Genomic DNA, 24126 nt, shown 5'->3' with positions numbered 1-24126 from the left:
GTTGTGGCCATGGCAATACATTTACAAGCTGTGACTCTTGCCAAAAGCAGTGTTACTAAGTACTGACCTCGCAGGGTGCCCAAACTTTCGCCTCAGGTGTTTTTTTCATCTGTAGTTATTTTGAAACTATAAGTTACATTCGAAAAAAAATGTGTAATCTTTAACTTTAGGTCTGCAGAACAGTGAAGAACAGTGTTCAGTATAGGAGCAGCACAGTGTCACCTTGGGCAGTGGGGGGCTAAGTGCCTCGTCCAATGGTCCAAAACCAGGAGTCCCTAGTTAGTCCCTAGTGAGTTTCTGATTGCTGGCTCACTTCTCTTACCACTTAGACTACTGTTCACCCCAACCCGAAGCTTCATCACTCAAGCCAAACGGTTTGCTTCTGGCATGGTTTGTAAGGTTTCTATGAGTAGAGATGGTATTGCAGCACTAGCATGCGTTTCGATGAACTGCAATTCCTCCCAGGCTAACTTACGCCCACTTTGAGCATGTGTGTTGAAATTTGAGTGCCTGAAGTAAGAGAATTTGACTTGTTCTTTCATCCTATATGGGCTTTTAAGACTTTAAGCAGAATGCTTTGAGGGGATTTAGTGTTCTGTACTTGGCTGTGCTGTAATTAAAATGGTAATCTGAAGCCTCTGGTCTGTGAAGAGACAAATTTAAATTACATTTTTAGCAAGTTTCTATTAAATCTGTCATATGGATATTTGAGAGTATAACTCGCATGCCGAACTGTTGTAGAGTCAGTCTCTCTCTCTCTCTTTCTCTCTCTTTTTCTCACTTGCTTTAGTGCCAAGGCCAGTTGGGATGAGTCTGTGCTCTTCTTCTCTTCCTTCATTGATCCAGCCTTGCTCTGTCCCGTGCTCCAAACCCTGCCGTCTCTCACCTTGGTCACCTTGGGGACCTTGTGCCCATGACAACAGCCCCGAAAATCTTGGGAAGAAAGGTCAGAGATGAAACATCTAAGATATGATGTTGTTAAAATGATCTTACTATAATAGCATATTGCTGCTGTGACGCAAATCTTCTATATTCAAAACGGCAACTTTACAGGAGAAGGGAAAAACCTTCTTAACATTCAATGGAAGTCAATGTAAAAAGATTTTATTCTAGGTCATTTTGGAGCATTTCTATTGACCTGTTCTCCATTACATTTTAACACAACATAAGGAACAACTGCTGGCCTCAGATTATGTCAAAAAGTGAAAAACATGTTTGTGTAGATTATAATGTACTGCATAATTTTTAATGGATTAATACAGTCTGTCAGTTTTCAGACCATTATAGCAGTTTCATCGCCATGATTTCTTGTCATATGGAATTATGGTGTTGCCCCTTCTTCTTTGGTTTTGGAGTTGCCGTCTAAGCACACCCACACATACACCCACACATACTCTATTTTCAATCTTGTCTGATAATCTCAGTGTTCCTGACCCTCAGCAGTAGCCCTGACCCTTTCCTGGGGCAGCAGTGACACGACTGCAGAAACCCCTCCATCATTCACTCTACTCCACATAGTCCACACATTCTCTCTCCCTCTCCCTCTCCCTCTCCTCCTTTGTCTCTGAATGTCACTCTTCTCTTTTCACCCTCTTGCTGCCGCAGTACCTGCTGTATTCCTTTACTGTCGTTTATATGGGTCTGATCAGTCAGATCATTGATGTTGATGTTAAGGAACGTTCACTCTTCAAGCTTTCAATTACTTTGCTCATGTATGCATGTGTGTGTGTGTGTATGTGTGTGTATGTGTATGTATGTGTGTTATTCCTCAGTCATTAGCTGAGTGCGATCTCCCCTGCAGTGTTTGTCCTTCTTTTTAAATGGCTCTAATTTGAATTTAATAGTGTGGGTTTAATGAAAAGAGCACTGGTGGTTCTAGACGTCAATAACCTGACGCACATGCTTTGTCAGACACCGCACTCACACACACACACACACCAGCGATGTAAAGTCTAAATATGAAGTCTTCAGTGTATATCACAATACATAGTATAGTAGAGTTTGCTGACATTTGGCAAGAAGTGTATTAATATGCTTTTAACAGACATATAACAGGGGTTAGAGGGCTGTCTCTCTCTCTCTCTCTCTCTCTCTCTCTCTCTCTCTCTCTCTCTCTCTCTGCTCACATCACTTCAGTGTGATGCTGGCTGGAAAGGGTGTCTACCAGCCCATGCATCAGAGCTGGGTACCTGGAGCATTTCTCTGAGCACATTAGTTGCTTGTGCCATCAGCAGCCAGAGCCTGTGAGAGCACAATTTGCCTTCCTATCTCCAGGTGTCTCTCTCTCTCTCTTTCTGCACACATCACTTCAGCTCCCAGATTCGGGAGCGTTAAATGTAATGAGGGGGAATGTTCAAGGTAATTGGATATCTAAAATTAGGGATGAACATTAAAACAAATAATAATATAATAAAAAATAATGCTTGAATCTACATTTTATTCTGTTTTTTACTTTATGTTTACAGTATTTGCATCTGGCAACTGTTGTGTTTAGACTGTTCTTTACATGTCATGATGAATGAACCAATAGAAATTCTCAAAAAATGAAATGAATTTAGTCATTTTACATTGACTTCCATTAAAAATTAGTTTCTTCTTCTGTAAAGTTACTGCTTTGAAGCCATAGGGGTTTTGAGTAACAGCACCAATATGCATCTTGCGTTTTGTGTTTGTGTTTTGAGTGTTTTGGCTTGAAATTCACCGGTTTATCCTTTATTGCTGTCCTTTCTTAGATGACTAATAGCATGTTCCTCAGTGACACGCCTGTATATATATTTTTAAAAAATGATGTGTAATAATTAATGCACATTTCCCCCTCCAGTGTATTAATATTATTGATTCTAGATTTTAAATTAAATTTTTTAGTTGTGTTTCTGTACAGCAAGATTTAAAATTACTTTGTAATTTGGATGTTTATATAAGTATTTTGCAGCTTTTGAATCATAAATCTAAAAATATTTTTTTCTTCTTTCTGCAAATTATTCAAAATGTGTACATTTCTGGATTGGCATATTAGTCTATTAGAATCATTAGATTAAAACCACTGATCCCAAACATTTGATTAGTAGTGTACATCTCTCAAGTACTCAAAGTTGGCATGGTTTTATATAAACCATTACCTTTACTGACCCTTTAAGAAACCCCTTTTAAAGAGTATTACACACCCACACACACACATTCTGATGGAGTTTCTTCTTCTCAGGTGTCATGTTGAGGATGCGCTTTATAGCTGAGGAAGCATGGGGTCAGTCTGAGAGCTGCCCTCACATTACTGAAGCCATGACATGTGATGACCTCATAAGTTTCCAGTGGCGGGTGATGGCACAGGGACCCTGTGTGCCTCAGGATGGAGCCTGTGGTCGGGGGACCCAAGAGCAGATCGTGGAGTGTGTTACAGTGACAGGTAGAATACACACTTCACTTTCTTTCAATCAGTCTTGTATAATTAGAAGATATTTCATATGTTACATTAAAAAAATATATTAAATTATTAAAGACCAATTTATTCTTCTGCGTTGAATCTCCCCAGAAATATAAATATGCATCATGGCTATGGAGATCACAACAACTCTGATAGGTCTGCTTGGTAGCATCATATTGTGCGCACAAATCTACCTGCATTTTCTCATCCATGTCTCTCAGTGGCCAGACAAGCACATTCACCCTCTTTCTCAAATCGGTTCAACGTCCTCTGACGTCTTCTCTCTCTTTTATTGCAGAAAGTTAGAACAGCTATTAACTCCAACTGCAGCCTTATGCGCTCAGTTTCAGAGGCCATTGTTTGTAATACACACCAACGTACATGTATAAATGCTCAGAATGCCGTAGACCACTTGTGCCAGCTCCAGTGTAGACTCCTCCATCTGCCAGTTTTTGTCAGGTAGCAACTCCAACAGTAGACAAATGTCTGTCAACTTCTAAAGTACTTCATTGTTGTCAGCTTCTAAATTGAAGCCTTAAATGCATACACCACCCACTTCACTTTGTCCATTTTCTTCATTTGATGACTAACAAAATATAATTATTCTTTCACGCCTTTTTTTGTTATTGTCATGTGGAGGTTGTTTTGACACACTAAAAAATATGCAATCAATGCATTGAATTTACTAGGTTTACATATGTATATAATGTCTATATTATAAATATATTATTACATCAACACCATTACCACCAAAATGAAGGAACCCAATGATAAAATTAGGCAACAGTGTAGAGCAACAGTTTTAAGTGCCCATTTAAATACTTTATTAACCCTTTAAACTAGGGATGCACCGATCCGACGTTTTCTGTTCCTATACCAATACATAAACTTGGCATAAAATTGGCATAACGGCCAATTTCATAAACCATATTCCTAACTATGTGGACTATTTGCATACAGATTTTAAAGGGTTTAAAAGAATAACATTAATTGGAATTCTGGTCCATGTTGACACAACATGCATCATGCCACGTCCCATGTTCTACTGGATTCAGATCTGCTGCCAGAGAAGGCACCTGAAGAACCAATGATTTATTGGTATTAACAGGCCCAATGTGTGTTGAGAAAACGTTCACTTTCTTTCAATCAGTCTTGTATAATTAGAAGATATTTCATATGTTACATTAAAAAAATATATTAAATTATTAAAGACCAATTTATTCTTCTGCGTTGAATCTCCCCAGAAATATAAATATGCATCATGGCTATGGAGATCACAACAACTCTGATAGGTCTGCTTGGTAGCATCATATTGTGCGCACAAATCTACCTGCATTTTCTCATCCATGTCTCTCAGTGGCCAGACAAGCACATTCACCCTCTTTCTCAAATCGGTTCAACGTCCTCTGATGTCTTCTCTCTCTTTTATTGCAGAAAGTTAGAACAGCTATTAACTCCAACTGCAGCCTTATGCGCTCAGTTTCAGAGGCCATTGTTTGTAATACACACCAACGTACATGTATAAATGCTCAGAATGCCGTAGACCACTTGTGCCAGCTCCAGTGTAGACTCCTCCATCTGCCAGTTTTTGTCAGGTAGCAACTCCAACAGTAGACAAATGTCTGTCAACTTCTAAAGTACTTCATTGTTGTCAGCTTCTAAATTGAAGCCTTAAATGCATACACCACCCACTTCACTTTGTCCATTTTCTTCATTTGATGACTAACAAAATATAATTATTCTTTCACGCCTTTTTTTGTTATTGTCATGTGGAGGTTGTTTTGACACACTAAAAAATATGCAATCAATGCATTGAATTTACTAGGTTTACATATGTATATAATGTCTATATTATAAATATATTATTACATCAACACCATTACCACCAAAATGAAGGAACCCAATGATAAAATTAGGCAACAGTGTAGAGCAACAGTTTTAAGTGCCCATTTAAATACTTTATTAACCCTTTAAACTAGGGATGCACCGATCCGACGTTTTCTGTTCCTATACCAATACATAAACTTGGCATAAAATTGGCATAACGGCCAATTTCATAAACCATATTCCTAACTATGTGGACTATTTGCATACAGATTTTAAAGGGTTTAAAAGAATAACATTAATTGGAATTCTGGTCCATGTTGACACAACATGCATCATGCCACGTCCCATGTTCTACTGGATTCAGATCTGCTGCCAGAGAAGGCACCTGAAGAACCAATGATTTATTGGTATTAACAGGCCCAATGTGTGTTGAGAAAACGTTCCCTGCACCAACTACACCACCTCCACCAGCCTGGACTGTTGACAGACACCAGGTTGGAACCTTGCTTTCATGCTGTTGGTGCCTAATTCTGATTCCACCATCTGTGTGCCTCAGCAGAAACCGAGAGCAAGTAAAATCCGGCTACATTTTTCCAGTTCTGATGAGCCTGTGACCACTGCAGCTTCAGTTTTCTTTTATTGGCTGACTGAGGTGGAACTTGATGAGATCTTCTGCTTTTCTACTACAGAGAAGTCCCTGTTGACCTCTCTCACTGACGTTCACTGGATGTTGGTTTTCTGGATGCTGTAGAGCCTGATGTCTATCTCTGTTACAAACATGGTTCTTTATTGAACCAAAAGTGGTTCTTCTATTGGTCCATTTTCACCCCTGCATAATCAGCAAAAGCAAAACATATTACGAGTTAGACAGACTAGTTGTGCGCTATGGCTGCAGAAATCTACAACCCTCAAACCGTTTGGTTCTATGTTAATAAGAACATCACTTTCCTTCATCTCTTGAAATACCTTTATTTTGTTTGTACAAAGTTAGTGATCCAAACATTTGACCTGCGGTCTACCCTCCTTCACATGCCTCTCGATTAAAAGCAACACACACTGCACACAAAGTAGCACCTGCAATATTAACCTGTGTGGGCAAGCACAGCCAGCCTTTCCAGTCTTTCCTCCTCTTCGTTTTTCTCTGGTCTAGACTGACTTCGTCCCCACAGAGATAAATGTGGCTCATCTATCAGAGCGCACGCTGGTTTTGAGAGTGCAGGACGTCGTGGGACACGCTGCTAATGACTGTCATTATACACGTACCTGCAGACACACACACGCACACAGTCCCAGTAGCAGCATGGGCTCCAGTTTCAGGCCTTGTTCTCTGAGCTGTGTATGCTGGCCTTGAGATGATAGCTGAAGGCAGCCAGGTGTTGAAGGTGTTCTTTTGGGTTTTAGTTCAGGGGTAGATGTCTCATAACTGTCTCCAGGGCCTTGAAATGAGACGACGTTGAAGCTGGTGCAGACAGCGTCACGGGGCGACGGGTCTATGTTAGCTGTGTCCCTTGCTATACACACACGCTCTGTGCAGGAATCTAAGACACTCTGGAGTCATGTCGTTGTGTGAATCCTGTCATAAAGCTGCCCAAATGTCACTCATCCATGGCTGTTCCTGCGAATCTGGATAATCACGGCTAGGAGCTGGGTGATAGGAGCTTAAAGGCTCTTGTGGACTCAGAAGCAGGTTGTTCCTGTTTGTGTGGCTGCTGTCTGTATCAGTGTAGTGCAGTCCATCACCAGCTGTGACTGTCCAGAGCATTGACCAAAAATCAGCTAGTATATAGTGTGAGGTCCATTCTAAGAAACCAACTAATTAAACTAAACTCTACATATTCTAAGATGTATGTTGTATGACTGTTAAACTTGCTGGTGGTAGCATCTAGGGCTGGATGGAATGGGATGGAACAATGAAAATGTATGTTGTACATTCATTCAGCCCCAGAAAAAGAACAGATCATTGAAAGCCCAATACACCTATATCAACATATAATAAATATTGTCAAAATATATTTAATTTCCTATATGCCAAACATGCATTAAAAAATAATATAAAAAAATAATAAAAGATAATATAAAAATAATATAAAAAGATATTTAAAATATATATTTAACAGATACATTTTTTGTCCGTTTTCATACCTTGAATACATTTTTGAGTATATATTTTTCAGGCAATGCACTAGAGAAGCAATTGTTTGTATCTTCTGGACTGTCACAGAACATATGTATAAGCTAATATTGTCATTGCACTTGAGTGCCAGATCTGCCTTAGGAAGTGTGGGATGAAGCACTCATGCTGTGTGCTGATGACACTGTTTTTATGTGAATAAACAAAGAGTTTTGATATTGTAACTTTGAAATGGAATCCTGCCAAATTCCAATCAATATGCATTCTTCTGCCTATGATGAAAATTGTGTGAAGTGTAATTGGCCGCTATTCAGGATTCTGCCAGAACAACCTACTGCATGCTGGGATGGGATGTGAAACGTACAAAATTATCAAGCGTGTTTAGAGTGCATTCAAGCACACTAGACGTGTTAGGTTATGGTGGGTCATTTTTATGTTTTAAAAGATCTATTTACCATGGAATGTATATTAGAATCCCCTATTTCCAGGTTTTGAGTGGCTCAGTAGACTCTGACACAGTGGCTCAAGGATCACGACTTTGAATGCCAGGACATGCTGCTTTGCCATCAGCAGTCGGAGCTTGAGAGAGCACAATGTGCTTGTCCTCACCCTCCTAGTGTTGGTAGCATTGCAAGTAATAGGGCGAGCCCTAGTGAGTTAATTGGCTCAACTAATTTGAGTAGAAAATCAGGGACGTCCTGTTTCGGTTATTTAAAAAAACTTTACTTTGCGTCGTTCCTCACTAAACCCCCGATGATGTGCTGGGCTGTGCGCACCACCCTTTGCAGAGCTTTCTGCTCATGAGCGGTGCAGTTCCCTTACCAGGTGGTAAAAAGTGAAAAAAATTACTACTTCCTACAGGTGAGTCTCTTCCTGACCACCCAAAAACCAGTGGTCTTGTGGCCAGAATCAGTCCAGTGTCTTTCATTGTCTTTCTTATTGAGGAATCTAGCACACAGACCTCAGGCACGTGAGGCCTGCAGTTCTTTAGATGTTCCTCTGAACTTTTCTAACCCTTTTCCAGACTGGTAGATTTTAATACCTTTGTTCGGGATCTGCATTTGAATCTGTGGCATCGTGCTGCTTTTTAAACCTTCTAGTCCGTTTCACATGGGCGGACAGGTTCTATTTAAGTGATGCTTGGGTTTAACAGGCAGGAATTATTCCTGAGTATGGAAAGTGAAATTAAACCCAACTGTTAGTTGAATTTGGCTAACTGGTTGATTTAGTAGCTAAGGGGAAATTACTCCTACTTTTTTAATAGCATTGTGGAATAATTGGCCATACAAGTGAGCATGCGTATAGGCATGTGTGCACAGTAAACGCTGAAACCAAGCCAAGATAGCATCTCTCCTCTGTCAGCTTCACCTATCTTCCGTCCCGGTTGTTTTGAAATGTCAGACTGATGTCTACCCGAAGCAGCTCATTGTGCTGACTTTTTCTGACTGTAAGCAGTTCTCCAACCCTATTCCCCTGCTCCTCCTTGATATGCGGCAGATATCCCTCCACTTAATCAGGCAGGAGAATGGTCCTCTACCCCACTGCAAATAGATTTTTTAAAAATCCAGGGGTTGTACACGATCACAGGGAAGGAATAAATTACACTCTTGTAAAATAACAGGCTCAATGAAAATTTCACGGGTCATAAAATGTACTTTTGAGTGTGGCACAGCTTTAAATTGCTCTTCAGCTTCCAGAAAGGCTTCCATTTGCGTATGGATTTATTAAGCTCAGAGAAGGGATGGCTCTGAGGGGTGCAGATCAGTTGGAGAGATGCGAGTTTCCCTGGGTTTCTAGCGACAAATGGAACAGCAGATGTGAATAAGAGGCTTATCACTCTTCACTTCATCTGTTTCTGTTCAGAGAATCTGTCAACATGTGTGAAATCGATTTCTCCTCTTCACTTGTGAGATGGGGTAAAGTGTGTATGTGTGAGCCGGGTATGTGTGGCTGAGACGGAGATTAGACTGTATGTTACATGGTAACTGAGCAGCCGGTTCTCGTAGTTGAGGTGTTGGATGCAGGAGAAATGGGCAGGCGTGAAGACCTAAGTGATGGCAAGCCTTGCGGGATGACAGCAACACTGTTGGTGGTCACCCAAGCCTCTTAGATAGGTACATCTACATTGGGCTCTCGAGTGTTGTAACTACGGTAGGGTTGACATCAGAACAGGACTGGGAAGGCCATTCCAAAAGCTTAATGTTTCTTAGCCTGCATCATCCATTTGACGTGTGATTGGGGTCATTATTCTGTTGGAACACTGGGGGCCCTATAATACACTCTGAGCAAGGCGCATCACGATGCTCATTGCTATCTCACACCCCGGCAACAATTCACGCCTTCTATCGCTTTGCTGTCATGGCAATAGAAAACAGGTGCGCCACTGACTGTAAACAACCTAAGCAGACGTCAACATTCAGACGTTCATTGTTATCGTGGCAGTGAATTGTTAACACAGGTGCGTGCCCAACGCATGTACAACCCCCTCTTTAAGTCAGACCGCACCTGGCTCTTAAAAGGAATGGCAAGTGACACGCTGATTGGTTTATTACACGTTACACCCAAAACACACCCATGAATAATTAAGTTCGCAAGGCGTACATTTCCCGTCGTTACAATATCATGGTTGACTCTGAGATTAGGATCAGATGTAGGTGCGAAATAATCAGATCGGGGCGTTCGTAGTATCTTCAGAACTTAAGTACATTTTTCATGCTTGTTTTTGGAGAATTTTTTAATCTTTCTCAGATATTTTGTTACCAAAAAGCAGATTAAATCAATCTAAATAAATCAAAGCTCAATCAATACCAGTCAGATATCTAAGGATAGCACTAAAGATCTCATTGTTTGAACATTGTTTGCATATGGATTAGCGTCCAAGTAAAATGGAGGCTGGCAGTTTTCTAGTTTGTTATTGTTAAGTCAGACCCAAATATGTCTAATGTTAATGTCCTGCAGGAGAGACTGTACCCAGCACAAGGTGTCCGGGGGAGCCTCCTCTGAGCCAGCAGCAGTGCGAGAGGCCCTGTCCTTCAGACTGCGTGCTGTCAGAGTGGAGCGCCTGGTCAGCCTGCTCTCACTCCTGCTTCGACAAACATGCAGAGGGCAAACAGAGCCGCACTCGCTCCATCCTTGCACCTCCAGCAGAGCGTAAGACACTGTCACCTTCCTTCTCTATCTCTCTATCTCTGCCTCTCTGTCTCTCTTTCTCACTCCAAACACATCACGCATGCCACAGGGAGGAAAGTAAAGCTTGCTTATAATTTATGGCAATTTACTGACACTTGCAGTACTGGATGTGTAACCCCAAGTGAGAAAATTGCTTTGAATTATTGATTTGTTTGAGTGCTCAAATTAATATGCAATGCTGGCCATTGCCGTGGCTAAATAATGGATGGGAAAACAGAAAACCAGTGGGTGGATCTTATGCAAATGATGTCATTTGCAAGTCTTATGTGACTTATTAAGGCCGCAAGCAATTATTAGCTTGGTTATATTTTTAAATGTCCAGGAAGCAGTTGTGACATAACACAAACGAACAGTAACTGCTGTCAGCTATTAGATACTAGCATTAATTTGGGATATCATTTTTTTTTTTGAATGATTTTCATTTTTAGCCAAAATCTTCCAATGTATGACCACCGCGACCAATGGAAGGGCTAGAGCGAGTAAAAAAAGGACAGAATACAATGCTGTCAATGTGTTACATGAGACCACCACTGAACAGCATAATAGGGAGAAAATGAGTCTATTTGTAAGGCTGTCAAATTAGGCTAACTATACCCATGTACATTACAAGCTTTTGTCAGAGTCTTTCCAAAGGGTTATTCACAGCTTGGCTTTTTAAGAAAGCAGTACAATGGACCTAACACTGAGTGAGCCCTCATCGCCAACTCTAATGTTTCGTCTACCTATTCACTGTGATGCTCCCTCAAAACAGCTTGCGGTTATGAATTATGCATGTTCCCCTTATGACACGCTCATGCACAGTGTCTGACCCTATACCATCACTGGTTCTGTTTGTCTGTAAACTTGCTTGCATACACAGGGGCATGTCCATGTGAATGCGAAGGTAGAGAGAATTACTGTCCGTGTCTTTGATTTAGCTGTTTGTCATGTTAATGGAAAAAGTTAATAATAGGAAGCTGCAGAATAGCAACGTTAGTATAGCAAGTAGGGTATTGTCGCTGGCACACAAAAACCTTGTATCTCCAAATCGGCAACTTTACAGGCAAAGGAAAAGTTCCAAACTCATATTAGTAATATGAGTTTTGAGTAATATATATACCTCAAAATCTTTTAAGTATTTATGATATATTGACAGTGAAAACAACAACTGTCAAAAAGAGAAAAACAGCCTATGGAGATTTAAGATTTTTGCATGACAGTGACAAGATATCATATATTCGCTATACATTGAATACTTTTGTGTCTGAAATCAAAACATGAATATGAGACAAGAAATCAGAATTTCAGGTTCTATTTCCTGTTATTTAGATCTGGATGTGTTCCCTTACTTGGCACATATCACCTGTTGTTTATACCCACACATTTTTCAATACATACAAATTTATTAGAAAATGTCACTGATAGAGGTTTCTTGCTGCCAGGCGGACACTGTCAAGAATAAACAATAGTATTAGTTAATAGTTCTGACTGTCTTTTCCTGGTCAGAGCCCTGGGGGCAGCCTGTGAAGGCTTCTTTTGTTGTTTAAAAAGAATAAACCACAAAACAACCATTTGGAATCACGTAGAAGAAACAACCACTGGTGTACTAACAACCGGACATCTGATAGTCTGGCCAGAAAAACCAACACAGACAGTTAATGGCAGAAACATGATGAGATCTGTGAAGAAAAACCCAAAGACAACAGTCAGTGACATCACCAATAACCTTCCCAGGCAGGCTTATAGAGGTAGGAATATAGAGGCCATACCACTGTAGAGGCAAACCACTCAACATCAAGTTTTATGAACTGATGAGACCAAGATTAAGCTCTGCGAAAGTGATGGAAAGGTCAAGGTGTGGAGAAAGTAAGAATCTGCTCTTGATCCAGAACTTACAATAGCAGCTTAAAGAACCGGCAGTAAAAGCCTCACAAAAGCATTGCAACAGTTCACAGTTTGATCTCAAACCTAAATCTCCTCAGAGTGTAAAAAAAATGACTACATGTGCATGTGGGAGAACTGACCTGAGTGACATTGGCGAGGTCCAAGACACAGAATTCTGTATTTATTATATATATTTATGCTGTTGTGATCAACCTGCTTAGTTGCATTTCACAATGCTGCGAGGAAAGACAAACAGTAGCATAGGATGTTGGGTTTACACACAAGCCAAAAACAAAACAAAAGCCCTATTGGACAGGATTAGCTTTACATGGGGAGGTGGAGTAATGTAATTTTACTACAGGAAGTCTGTAAAATGTATGACTGATGCGCACAGGATAAGACATCTCCACATAAATGAGATGGGAGTGGCTAGTCGACTTACGCACTGCTGTCATCTTCAAAAAGCTTGTTGTGACCACTGCTAATGTATTACAGGATGATAACCAGTCTCATAACCCACTTTATGATGACATTTTAGTTTGAATGTTAGCAGCTATATGTTTATAACAGGTTTGTAGGCTATATGCTACACTACACAATGAGGTAACTAAAGCTGATGGAAGCATTGCACCTCTGAGGAGTCCTTTGGCTCATCTTCTGGGTTTTATTGTTGAACTTTTGTTGAATGTTTGCCATAGACTTGATCGATTTAAAGTAAGTGCCAGTGCCTTCTGGAGCAGCATATTTTAAAAAAGCATGAAAAAATTTGACAATATATTTACCCACAGGTTGATTGCCACTGGTCTGATATAACCTGAGGTTATTATTACGGCTCAGTTTACAGAAGGTAAAAAATAACTGACATGGCACACTCGGATGGGGCTAAAATCACTAAGAAACTCTGGTAATAATTTACATTAACCCCCATGTAAAACTCATCCTGTCTGAATAGGGAGTAAATCAGACTACTGTCTACACACAGATGGGAAGGGATGCCTGCCAGCTTCTGTGCTGGAGCAGTGGAGACCCTGTGGCACCCACTCTTGCATGGTGTACTACTGGGACACTTCTCCATGGGGACCCTGCACTCCAGACCCCAGCCTGGAGGGGAACAGCACAGCTCAGAAAGCAACAGTGGAGCAAGGATGCGGTACTGGTATACAAACTCACCAGGTCTACTGCAGAAGATCCAGCGGTGAACAGGTGGTGCCAAAAAGGTAAACACAATAGGGGAAAATGAACACATAAAAGACTGCACTGAACACACTAGGGGAGGTATTGGACTGTACCTGTACCTGTACTTTACTGTCATTTATTAGCATTCAAATCATAGTCATATTTTAATATACTGTTTATATAATGTTTTTGCTATGTCTTGTTGCTGCCACTGGAAAAATCCTGTATCTCCATTTTTGCTGGTTTTCAATTTTTGACATAATGTGAATCTGACCATTGTTCTTTAAATTGTGTCAAAAGTTAATTATGAATGGGCCAATAGAAATTCTTCACAATGGTTTGGAATACAATCTTTTTACATTGACTTCAGTTTTTTTCAAGTTAAGCAGTTTTTTTCTTTTGCCTAATTTGGAGATACATGGTTTATGCGTAGCAGCAAGACCTACAGTAATACTGGACATGATTTTGCAGCTTAAAACCCCTGAGATTCTAAATCTGAATTCTTTCTAATTAAGTCATTCTGGCTCCTCAGGGCCCCCTGGTGTAAATGTACAGTATGTTTTATGAATATCTTCTCAAATTCCAACAAATATCTCCTGTATTTCGCCAGTTACTGTTCTTCTCTCCATGTGGAATAGGCAATCCCAAAAGGGGTCAGGCATACGGCAGCATAACCCTGACCAATTACAAGGCTTACATGGCTCTGCCCTGTCTTTGAGTCTGCACAACCTAGACTTAGAAAGCATCTTGGAAATCTGACTAGCTATGCCGCTATCTGTGTGTTTGGTACACCTCGAGGTTTATTCACCCAGTTATGCCAGCATTCCGTGTGTGAGTGTTTGTGCATTCCCTGGATGCCCATCCAACAGGAAAGTAGATAAAAGCCTGACCTTCTCTGAGGTATCATTACATTAAAAACTGTATAAGTATTCATTTTTTTGTTCAGTTCATCATGGACACAACAGCATTGTCTACGTCAGCTTCAGTAGCTTCACTCAGAAGACAAGTTGCGTGGATCTACCACTCTTCTACTCCATGAGGAGAAGTCTAAAGGCTAAAACCCAGGCTTTGAGGGGCTCTGAGAGAGAGCCAAGGGTTTAGCCGAGCTGGTCCTCACCGTGTGGGCAGAGCGTGAGTCTGCGTAGTGATGCGAGAAAGAGAGATGGGGCTTAGCTGCGGGAAATGCGTCTCAGGTGGGCTGAGCACAAGGCTTGTAGCACTGCAAGGTAGAGCTAGGGGTTAACCGGGCTGCTCCCCTGCGAAGGGCAGAGCTAGGTCTGTGAAGCCATTATATCGCTCAAGGCTGTGAGCATTGCCATGGTAATGTAAATAACATTTTTGTTAAGTTAAGACCACACCCAGACCGTTCTCAGAGAGGTCAGATGAGTGCATTTATGAGGAGTGTTTTATCATATCTGTGTTTTGTGTTTTCCATTTAAACTTTGCTGAACGCTTCATTTAACACCTGCATTTAGGGTTATACAAAAATTCAGTTAGGACACTTTATTTGGAATAGATTTTTTAGACAATAAGCACTCATCAAACTCTCCATAACACAACATCACAACAGAGTAGAAGCATCTGAACATTCAGTAGAAGACTTCTACTGAATTCTGCTGTCTTTCACTTTATTTGGAGAGTCCAAGTTTAGATCTGTAGATTTCCACCTGAGGAACCACTGAGCATGTAACAGGTCTAATACAGGCCATCTCAACATCTCACAGGTTTTGGGTTTAGGTATAGATTAGGATTAGGGCCAGGGCCAGGGTTAGGATTAGGTTTAGGGTTAAGGTTAGGATTAGGGCCAGAATAGTATTTAGGGTTAGGTTTTGAGTTTAGTTTATGATTAGGATTAATGCCAGGGTTAGGGTTAGGATTAGGTTTAGGGTTTAGGTTAAGGTTAGGATTAGGGACATGGTTAGGGTTAGGGTTAGGATTAGGTTTAGGGTTTAGGTTAAGGTTAGGATTAATGTGAGGGTTAGGGTTAAGATTAGATTTAGGGTTTAGTGTAAGGTTAGGATTAGGGCCAGGCTGGTATTTAGGGTTAGGTTTTGAGTTTAGGTTACGGTTAGGATTAATGCCAGGGTTAGGATTAGGTTTAGGGTTTAGGTTAAGGTTAGGATTAGGGCCAGGATGGTGGTTAGTGTTAGGTTTAGGCTTTAGGTTAAGATTGAGATTAGGATTAGGACCAAGTAATGCATCAACAAGATATTTACCTCAGTGTATTCAGATGATGTACTGCTGCTACTGCACTGATATGTTGTGGATGTGTTACTGATAATCTGTTTTGAATTTATTGTTGGAAAATGTGTTTCCAGGGGCTTTAATATCATATCATGTGCTAAACTATAGTACACTGCAGTTTTAATTGAAATGACAATGAATTCCATAAATGGCTTGAAGTTGATTCAGCTACCAGTACTTCACTACACACAACTAGAGATGACATCTACAGATGGCCCGGAGCAGCCATAGTGCAACTAATACACTTGCATCAGGGCCCCTTGCCCAGGGAGCTTGGCAACACGGATTCTAGTTCTTGAGGTATCCATAAGTACCTGATTAGGTGACCAAGCAGGGAACAGGGAGACTGGCCAGGCAGGGAGCTAGGAGCTTAACCAAGCGAAAGACTGCACTGCAGCAGCACTGATGTCTTCAGGTGCAGGCGGGGCAGCAGACAGAGCAGCACTGATGCTTACAGGTGTAGGCAGGGCAGCAGGCAGAGCAGCACCAACATCTATTCGTACAGTATCAGCCTGTTCCATTCAAACATGGACCTCAATAAACCTCCCAACTCATAAACACATGCTGCCTCCTCGTCTGCTATGATATAGAAGAAAACTGTATGAAAGAAGAAAGAATCAGAGGAAGGCTGTATGTATGAATAAAAAGAACTTCTTGAAAGAGAGAAGTTAATTTTCAGTCTAGGAATGAAACTCCATGAGGTAATGAGGTCAGGGGTCATTCAGAGAGAAGTAATTAATAGATAAGAGTCTGAGAGAAGTGTCTCCTTTTAAAACCTTTGCACAAAAAGGTCCTCAAGAAACATTTGGCTCCATGTTGCTCTCCCACCCAAGGAGGTCACTGAAGTGTCTAACTAAGCTCTAGTGGTCATGAATACTGTTTCCACATGAATGCATCGGTTGAAGTACTAAGGGTGTCAGGTACTTAAAGGAGTCAGACTGAAAAAGCAAGATTGTATGATAGATCTCAGTGTGTTTTAGTCACTGTTTGCCTTTCTGTAGGTGTCCTGAGTCCACTCGTCCAGACCAGGTTCGATCCTGTACTCTTTCATGCAAAGTGGACTGCATTGTTACACCCTTCAGTGAATGGAGCCTGTGTCCAACGTCCTGCTCACCAGGTAATCCTACACATTTGTTAAGACATACACACACACTATAAATCAGTTTGTTTCTTGGAATTTTATTCAAATGTATTTTCGCAGTGAATGCCACCACCAGCACCCAGTCACGGCAACGAATCGTTATCCAGAGACCAGCCAATGGCGGTCAGGAATGTCCAGCCACGCTCTTTGAGGAGAGAGAGTGTAACCCACCACCACTTTGTCCAACATATAGGTGAGCCAATGCAGGGAAACAAGATCATGTTTCATCAAAATTATCTCATGAGTCTACAAACCATGCACACATCCCACTGCCCACACTACCTGTGCTGAATTTGTACACTCATTGCTGACACAGATGTGCAAATGCACACACACACATTGCCTTGTCTCTCTGGAGCAGATCCAGAAGTCTAATGTGAGGCTTGGGATTGAGGGGTATAACACATTGAGCATTGAGCTGTGAAACAGTGAAACTGTGTTTCTGGACTGAATGATAGTACTCCATCAAGTGCTTTTGGGATGAGTTGGGGAGTTCAGGATGAGGTGGGGTGGGAATCATTCAACATCCTGACCTCACTAACACTCTGGTCGCTGAAAGCCATCTAATCCTTACAGCAGTAGTCCAAAATCTAGAAGAAAGTCTTCCTTGAACAAAAGAGACAGTGACTCCAACAAAAGCAGGATAAACTCTTTTTATTATTTTTTTTTAATACCCTTGGTTTTGGAAGAAACAATGAGCAAGCAGGCATCCCAATACTTTTGTCCATGTAGTGTAGCTCTTAAAGGACCATTACCATTAATTTGGTAGTACTCACATTATCATCCAACTTCTGTTATTAAATACATAAATATTCAGTGCAGTGAAAATGTTTCTTATCTGAATTCCTAAATCTGTGCACTTTTCAACACTGAATGACATTACGTCTTAAACCAAAGCCTAATAAAATAAAGCCCATGAAATGGACCCTGAGGGAACAAAAACACAATGTAATACTGCTTTGGGCCCATTTCCCAGACAGGGATTACGCCTAGTATTGGACTACAGAGCATTCTGAATGGTGATTCTCCACTGAAAGTAAAATTTATTCTAGAAATAGGCTCAATCTTTTTCTGGGAAACCAGTCCTTTATGTATTTGGTAGAAGTAATGTATACCTACAAAGGAAAGTCCTACTGTTTTAAGAATTCGTTGTCACATATATGTACACACAATATAGTCTCCTTAAATTGAACCGGGTCCCGATTAGACCTAGCTACGAAAATAAACACCATATATCTCCATTTTTAAACCCTGTAGGTTCTCTGTAGGTATACTGTATATTATCCTGGATAAATAGACCAATATAAATGCTCTAAATTACTTATAAAATTTTGGCAAAAATTTTTTTATTGGACAGCGACAATATTATTGGTATATTGATAGATGAAGTATTTCATGAGTAGATGCACATACTGTAGGCGTTTGTTACGTACAAGCTCTGATTTTCTTACTGCTGGTTGGCTGGCAGATGGCAGACGCACCGCTGGCATCCTTGCATTCTGGTCCCTGACTCAGTGAGGCAGGCTGTGGGTGGCCATACTGAAGCTTGTGGACTTGGTCTGGAAACCAGAGGTGAGTGGCATCTACTGAATTAAATTGTAGTTGTTTGTTCGATTAAAAGTAGACACTTTCATAAAGCAGCGGGTATTTTACAGAACTACAGGCCAAGACCTCTAAAGCGGCCCCTAAAAGCCTGAGTAAGAAACAGTGAGCGGAGCCAATACTTAAAAGAGGAGCCCATTCTCTTTTGTTCTGGGTATCAAGCAATCTACTGATTCTGAAACAGACAATAAGGGATAAAGTTTCAGCAAATGTTGATGCTTCTACATTTTAATGCAGTCATCACTTGCTCAGTTTTCCTGCATACTTTTTCCCTGTTCTTCATTAGTCAGGACTCCACAGGACCACCACAGAGCAGGTATTATTCTGAAGGCAGGGAAATTAACAACTCCTCATACACTCGTACCAGCGCCACACACTCAGCCATCACATCAGGGAACAGAACAGGGTGAAAGGAGGTTAACAAAGTTAACAAAAGGGATATTATTTATTTATATTATTGTTTTTGATGTCACCCATTAATGTCCACACACTACAATACCCAGCATGCATTGCTGCATTACAACCATTGGGCACCCCTCCCCATCATGGGAGCTTCTTAACAGCAACCTCTGGGCTCTGCTCTCATGTATCTGTCCCAAGGCCATTGTCATTTTTCAACAGCTCCTCCCACCTTCGTGATGCATGGACAGAAAGGGGTTTCCTAGTCTTTATATTAGGAAATCTCACTCTGTAGACTGCAGTACCTGTCTAAGAGGCAAGTAGAGACGTTTTTAACAGGTGTAGGCAGGGATTGACTGTGATCTTATAATGCTTTTTGAGCCCCACTTCCGCATTACTAACCTATAGTGTATGAATTGACTTCCAACTGAGTTGCAAAAACAGAACACACATGTAAGGTTAAACATGAACACTACTACACTTGCCTAAGATGGCAACAATAGAACGTTTTGAGCCAATAAAAATATGTTGTTGTTTTTTTACACAATTTTTACACAATTATCTTCCCAGTGTAGCTGAGCCAATTAACCCACCTACTCACTAGGACCTCCCCTAATACTTGCAATGCTCCTGATACAAGCACATGCCACCCCCTCTTTTCAAACTTCCACCAATGCAGCATCACTTGGCAGCCAACACACTCCGATAGAACAGCCAACACCTCAATGGGAGCAATGAGGGAAGAAAGCGCCATCTACCCACCCAGAAAGAGCATAATCAATTGTGCTCTCTCCAGCACCAGCTGCTGATGGCGAAGCAGCATGACCCAGCATTTGCACTCTGGCCAGAATGCTCTGGCCATACTGTCCATAATAAGTTAGTCCATACTTTTAGTCCATACTTTTAACATTGTATGGACTAACTTTTTCTTTATTCAATTAATTTTGATACCTGCCGTGTAGTTTTGAGTTACCCTGGGCCTTATCATTCGAAATCACTGAAGCCTTTGGCAGAGGGTACTGCCCCTGAGCACTGCCCCTACTGACACAGTCAGTAATCTATCCTTGGTTATTGGGATGGTTAAATCTTTGCCATAGTGCCAGTTTAATATTAATTTTTTTGCTTTATGTTTTGCTTATGAAAAATGATTGTATCTTTGAATCGTGAGCAGCTCCTCATTCCTCCCACATTTCCCTTGTCATAATCTTTGTTTTCTTTGCCTCTTACTTACTCTGTGTATCTTTCTCTCTCTCTTGCAGCTGTGACGTGTGTTGGCGTGGACGATATCCCTGCAGACGTGGCAGAGTGTATGAGGTGGGCGGGTGTGAAGCCCGCTGCTGTGCGGCATTGCCGTGTAGCATGCAGAGACGACTGCACCTTCAGCTCCTGGAGCAAATTCTCCCAGTGCCAAGGCTGCGGAGGCTGGCGTGTTCGCACTCGCTCACTCATAGGTAACACAGACACAGATACACATAAGCTCGAATGGGCATTCACATGTACCACACGGCCAGTCTGACTTAAAGGCAGCACACATGGTCGTTCCTAAGTACCACACACTCATATCATGTTGTGCCCAAGAAACGGATAGAACCTTGATGATTTATGAATGTGCATGAATATGCAAATTGTAGACTCCTCCTGCTTTCCAAACCCCGCCCCTTCCCATATTCAGACTATATAATAATGGAGGTGGGGTTAATGTAATTATTACCGCTGTACCTCAGTGATATTAGTCTTGATCCAGTCTGCCTAAATTGGCATAAGATAATCCTTAAAATAATCCTTTATTAGTCCCACAGTGGGGAAACTTTGGTAATTATGCTGTTATGTCCTGAGGAACAGGACATTTTTGCAGGTTTTCTTAAGTATAGAGGCGTTCAGGCAGACATTTAGTGGTTTCATGTATGTATGTAAAAGTAAAACCATGAAACAATGAAAGTAAAACCAAATGAAGCAGGTTGTAGATCTCTGTGGAAAGCATTGAAAAACCTCCAATGATGTGCGGCGCATCATTCCAATCTTCCAAATGAGAGTTTTAGCCCTCTTTTCGCATGTTTTTGGTGCTGCAGTAATGTGTAAATTAAAAAGCCACTCCCATATCTTCTATTATACCAAGATTTCTCATCCTGTGTGTCATTGTGGTGGTCTGGCTGAAAAGGCATATGGGAATGCTTCTGGATAGGTGGGATAGAAGGCTATTTTAGTGCTTATCCAGTCAATACAAAAAAAATCCATTCCAATTTCCAGTGTTTTAAGGCTCCAACAGCTCTTAATCACTTAATCATAGCCTTACAAAACTTTGTTTCACTTTCCTTGAACTTGGCTTATAGAACACCAAACAGGAAGTGCAATCACATCACTTCCAGTTATTTTGACAGAAAAGCTATCCATTAAAGACCACCAAACAAAACCAATGGTTTCCCCACTAAATAATTACATGGGTGGTCTCAATATAGAAATTACAGGCAATTACATTATTATTTGCTAATTATTTAACAAACAGTAGTTTGTTAAAGCATTAGAAAACATTTCAAGCCTGAAATAAAAATCTGAATCTGAAACTTTTTTTTCCCTGTAGATTTTTTTTCCTCTCCTCCTGTCAGCAGTTCAGTTTTTAAGTTGCAACAGACAGATTGACAATATATTAATAAAGGCTATTTTATTTTAATTTATTTGGATTTTTAAATATTGTTTAAATCTGACCTTAAATCTGACTTACTAATTTAATTTTTTTCTTTTTATTATGTAGAAATGTAATGATGACCAATTAAAATGCTCCAAAAATGATTTAGAATGATGTTTCATTCACTGCCTTTAAAAGTGAAAGAGGTTTTGCCATCTTGGAGATACAAGGTTTTTGTGTGACAGCGATAATGTATAGTGGCAGAGAGTAGCTCTGTCACGATCATTAACATTACAAATGACCTGTGGTAAAATGACATTAGCCCACCTTCCTGTGTGACACTAAGTTTGGAAAGAATGAGCAAGAGAAAGCAATTTACATTTACGATTATTACATTTAGCAAAGACTCTTATCCAGGGCAGCTTACAAAAGTGCTTTGCCATTCACTTAGAAAATATCCATAGCTAATGTGAGCTGACTAAGATACATGAGTCCAAAGATACCTCTACGCTTAGATACTGCCAAACACAAAAGTATGGACAGTATATATATGTAGATACAAGCGATGCACAATACTCTACTACTGCATATATATACTACACTTTAAGACATGACTGCAATCACAAAACTAAACTGTAGTGCTAATTTAAGTGCTCTTGCTTGTAAGATTTTTACTGCCAGTCTGTGTTAAACCATGGATTCAGCAACTGCTAAATGTTGAATAGTGTTATAGAGTTTAATGAAGTTTAGTATGCTTGCATTAATAACTTAGCTTCACCACAGAACAGGCTAAATTCAGCCTTTCTCTCATTCCACCACCAGTCACTCGATTTCACTTGCTCACGTTTGAGTCATTAGACATTAAACTTGTGTCTGGAAAGCAGCAGAAATATGGATTTGAGCATGTGCTGTGGTTCAAAGCTCCAAAACCCTGTTTGCTATGCTAACACTAGCCCTTAGAGCACAGGTGTACAGGCACCAGAATGAACATGACGTGTACAATGCGTTTTAATAGACCATTTCATTTACACTGCTTATTCCCCTGTTTCCCTCCAGGCCGCAGCAAGAAGCGATGGCGCTGTCAGCAGGAGGCGCTAGTGGAAAGAGAGGCCTGTCCTTGCTCTAAATACCACATGCGACCTCACGGGCCATGGTCACCCTGCCTGCTGCTTATGCAACACCACCAGGCAGGGTTTACACTCACGCGTAGAAGCTACCATCTGGGTCAGGGGGCGACCCAGGGCTGGCGGGCTCAGAGAGAGGGGAAGGAGTGTGGGCAAGGGTGGCGCTACCGAGCCCTAGCATGTCTGGATCATCAAGGACATCTGGCTGAGGCAGCTTACTGCAATAGCAGCGGTAAAGTCATACCTGAGTACACACACACCACATGAGACAGTTATACATGAAGTATTGATATTTTATTCATCAGTATATCGCAATACAGAGGCATGCAAAAGTTTGGGCACTCAAAAGGTCTGTTACTGATGAGCTGATTTTGAATGAAGTTAAGAATGAAATGCCAGGATTAGTGTGGAAAAGAAAAGAAGCACCATGCAAAAGTTTGGGGACACAGAGATTTGAGCTCTCAGGTAACATAGGCTTAATTAATTAGCCTGTTAGGGTTATGGCTTCACAACCATTGTTTGGAAAGCCCAGGTGATGCACATTTCAAAGCTTTATAAACACTCTGCCCCAACATTTAGCAGCCATGGGTCCCTCTAATTAGCTGCTTAGCACTCTATACATTTAAAATAGCTGAGGCCCACAAAGCAGATAAAGGCTATCAAAGGTAATGGCAAAGGTAGCTGATTTCTCAGTTTATAATGTAATTTAGAAATGTCAACTTGAGGCCTGAAGACCAAGCAAACCTGTTACAGTACTGCTAGAAAGCCCTTGTTTGACTGCAAGAGACCTTAAGAAAGATTAGCAGACTTTGACTGATTTAGCTGATACAGTACATACACTGATATGCCAAAAGTCATGGGACAGAAATAGAATAATTGTGTCCCATGACTTTTGCCACGTCCCATGAAGGCTAAAGAATGCTGCACTGGCCTGCAGGATATGCATATGGGGCCTCCTGCATTGAATGTGGATGTGCTTCCTGCTAGAGGCACTTGTCTGTTCGCATGGACAATTCGTCCGGACGCTGCCGGTCACGATCATTACCACCCACTGCGCTGTGGGTGGTAATGCCTACTGTGACACATCCCTGGTACACACATGACACTGTGGATCAAGGAAATGCCCACTCAACTTCAGAAATGGAAGTTCACACAAGATAACACCACACACCTTTTACAGGTGTGGGCATTCCCAACGCTAGTCTTTCATGATCAATTTACATACTGGTATCCCATGAATTTTGGCACGTCAGTGTAAAGCACAATTTATATCAACTGCCCTAAAAAAGGAACAAATCCTATGAATTCTTTCATTGACGAGAAGTTTTCCAATTAGGTACGATATAGTAAATATACGCTAAAATATTAGCGCAACCAATTTCCAGA

General features: G+C 40.9%; 1 protein-coding gene across 1 annotated transcript in view; it reads left to right on the top strand.

Annotated features, from left to right (window-relative positions):
- Positions 1–24126, top strand: part of thsd7bb (thrombospondin, type I, domain containing 7Bb) — a 133776-nt gene that overhangs the window by 85031 nt on the left and 24619 nt on the right. The window contains exons 6-14 of the mRNA XM_072661187.1: positions 791–946; positions 3203–3403; positions 10338–10529; positions 13414–13648; positions 16853–16968; positions 17053–17185; positions 18461–18564; positions 20253–20444; positions 22673–22972. Coding sequence (XP_072517288.1) covers positions 791–946; positions 3203–3403; positions 10338–10529; positions 13414–13648; positions 16853–16968; positions 17053–17185; positions 18461–18564; positions 20253–20444; positions 22673–22972 — 1629 coding nt within the window. The remainder of the gene's footprint in view (positions 1–790; positions 947–3202; positions 3404–10337; positions 10530–13413; positions 13649–16852; positions 16969–17052; positions 17186–18460; positions 18565–20252; positions 20445–22672; positions 22973–24126) is intronic.

The sequence above is a fragment of the Salminus brasiliensis genome, chromosome 17 (genome assembly GCF_030463535.1).
Source record: "Salminus brasiliensis chromosome 17, fSalBra1.hap2, whole genome shotgun sequence".
Taxonomy (NCBI): domain Eukaryota; kingdom Metazoa; phylum Chordata; class Actinopteri; order Characiformes; family Bryconidae; genus Salminus; species Salminus brasiliensis.
Note: the sequence above shows the minus strand (reverse complement) of the source record. Positions and strands in the feature narration are given on the sequence as shown.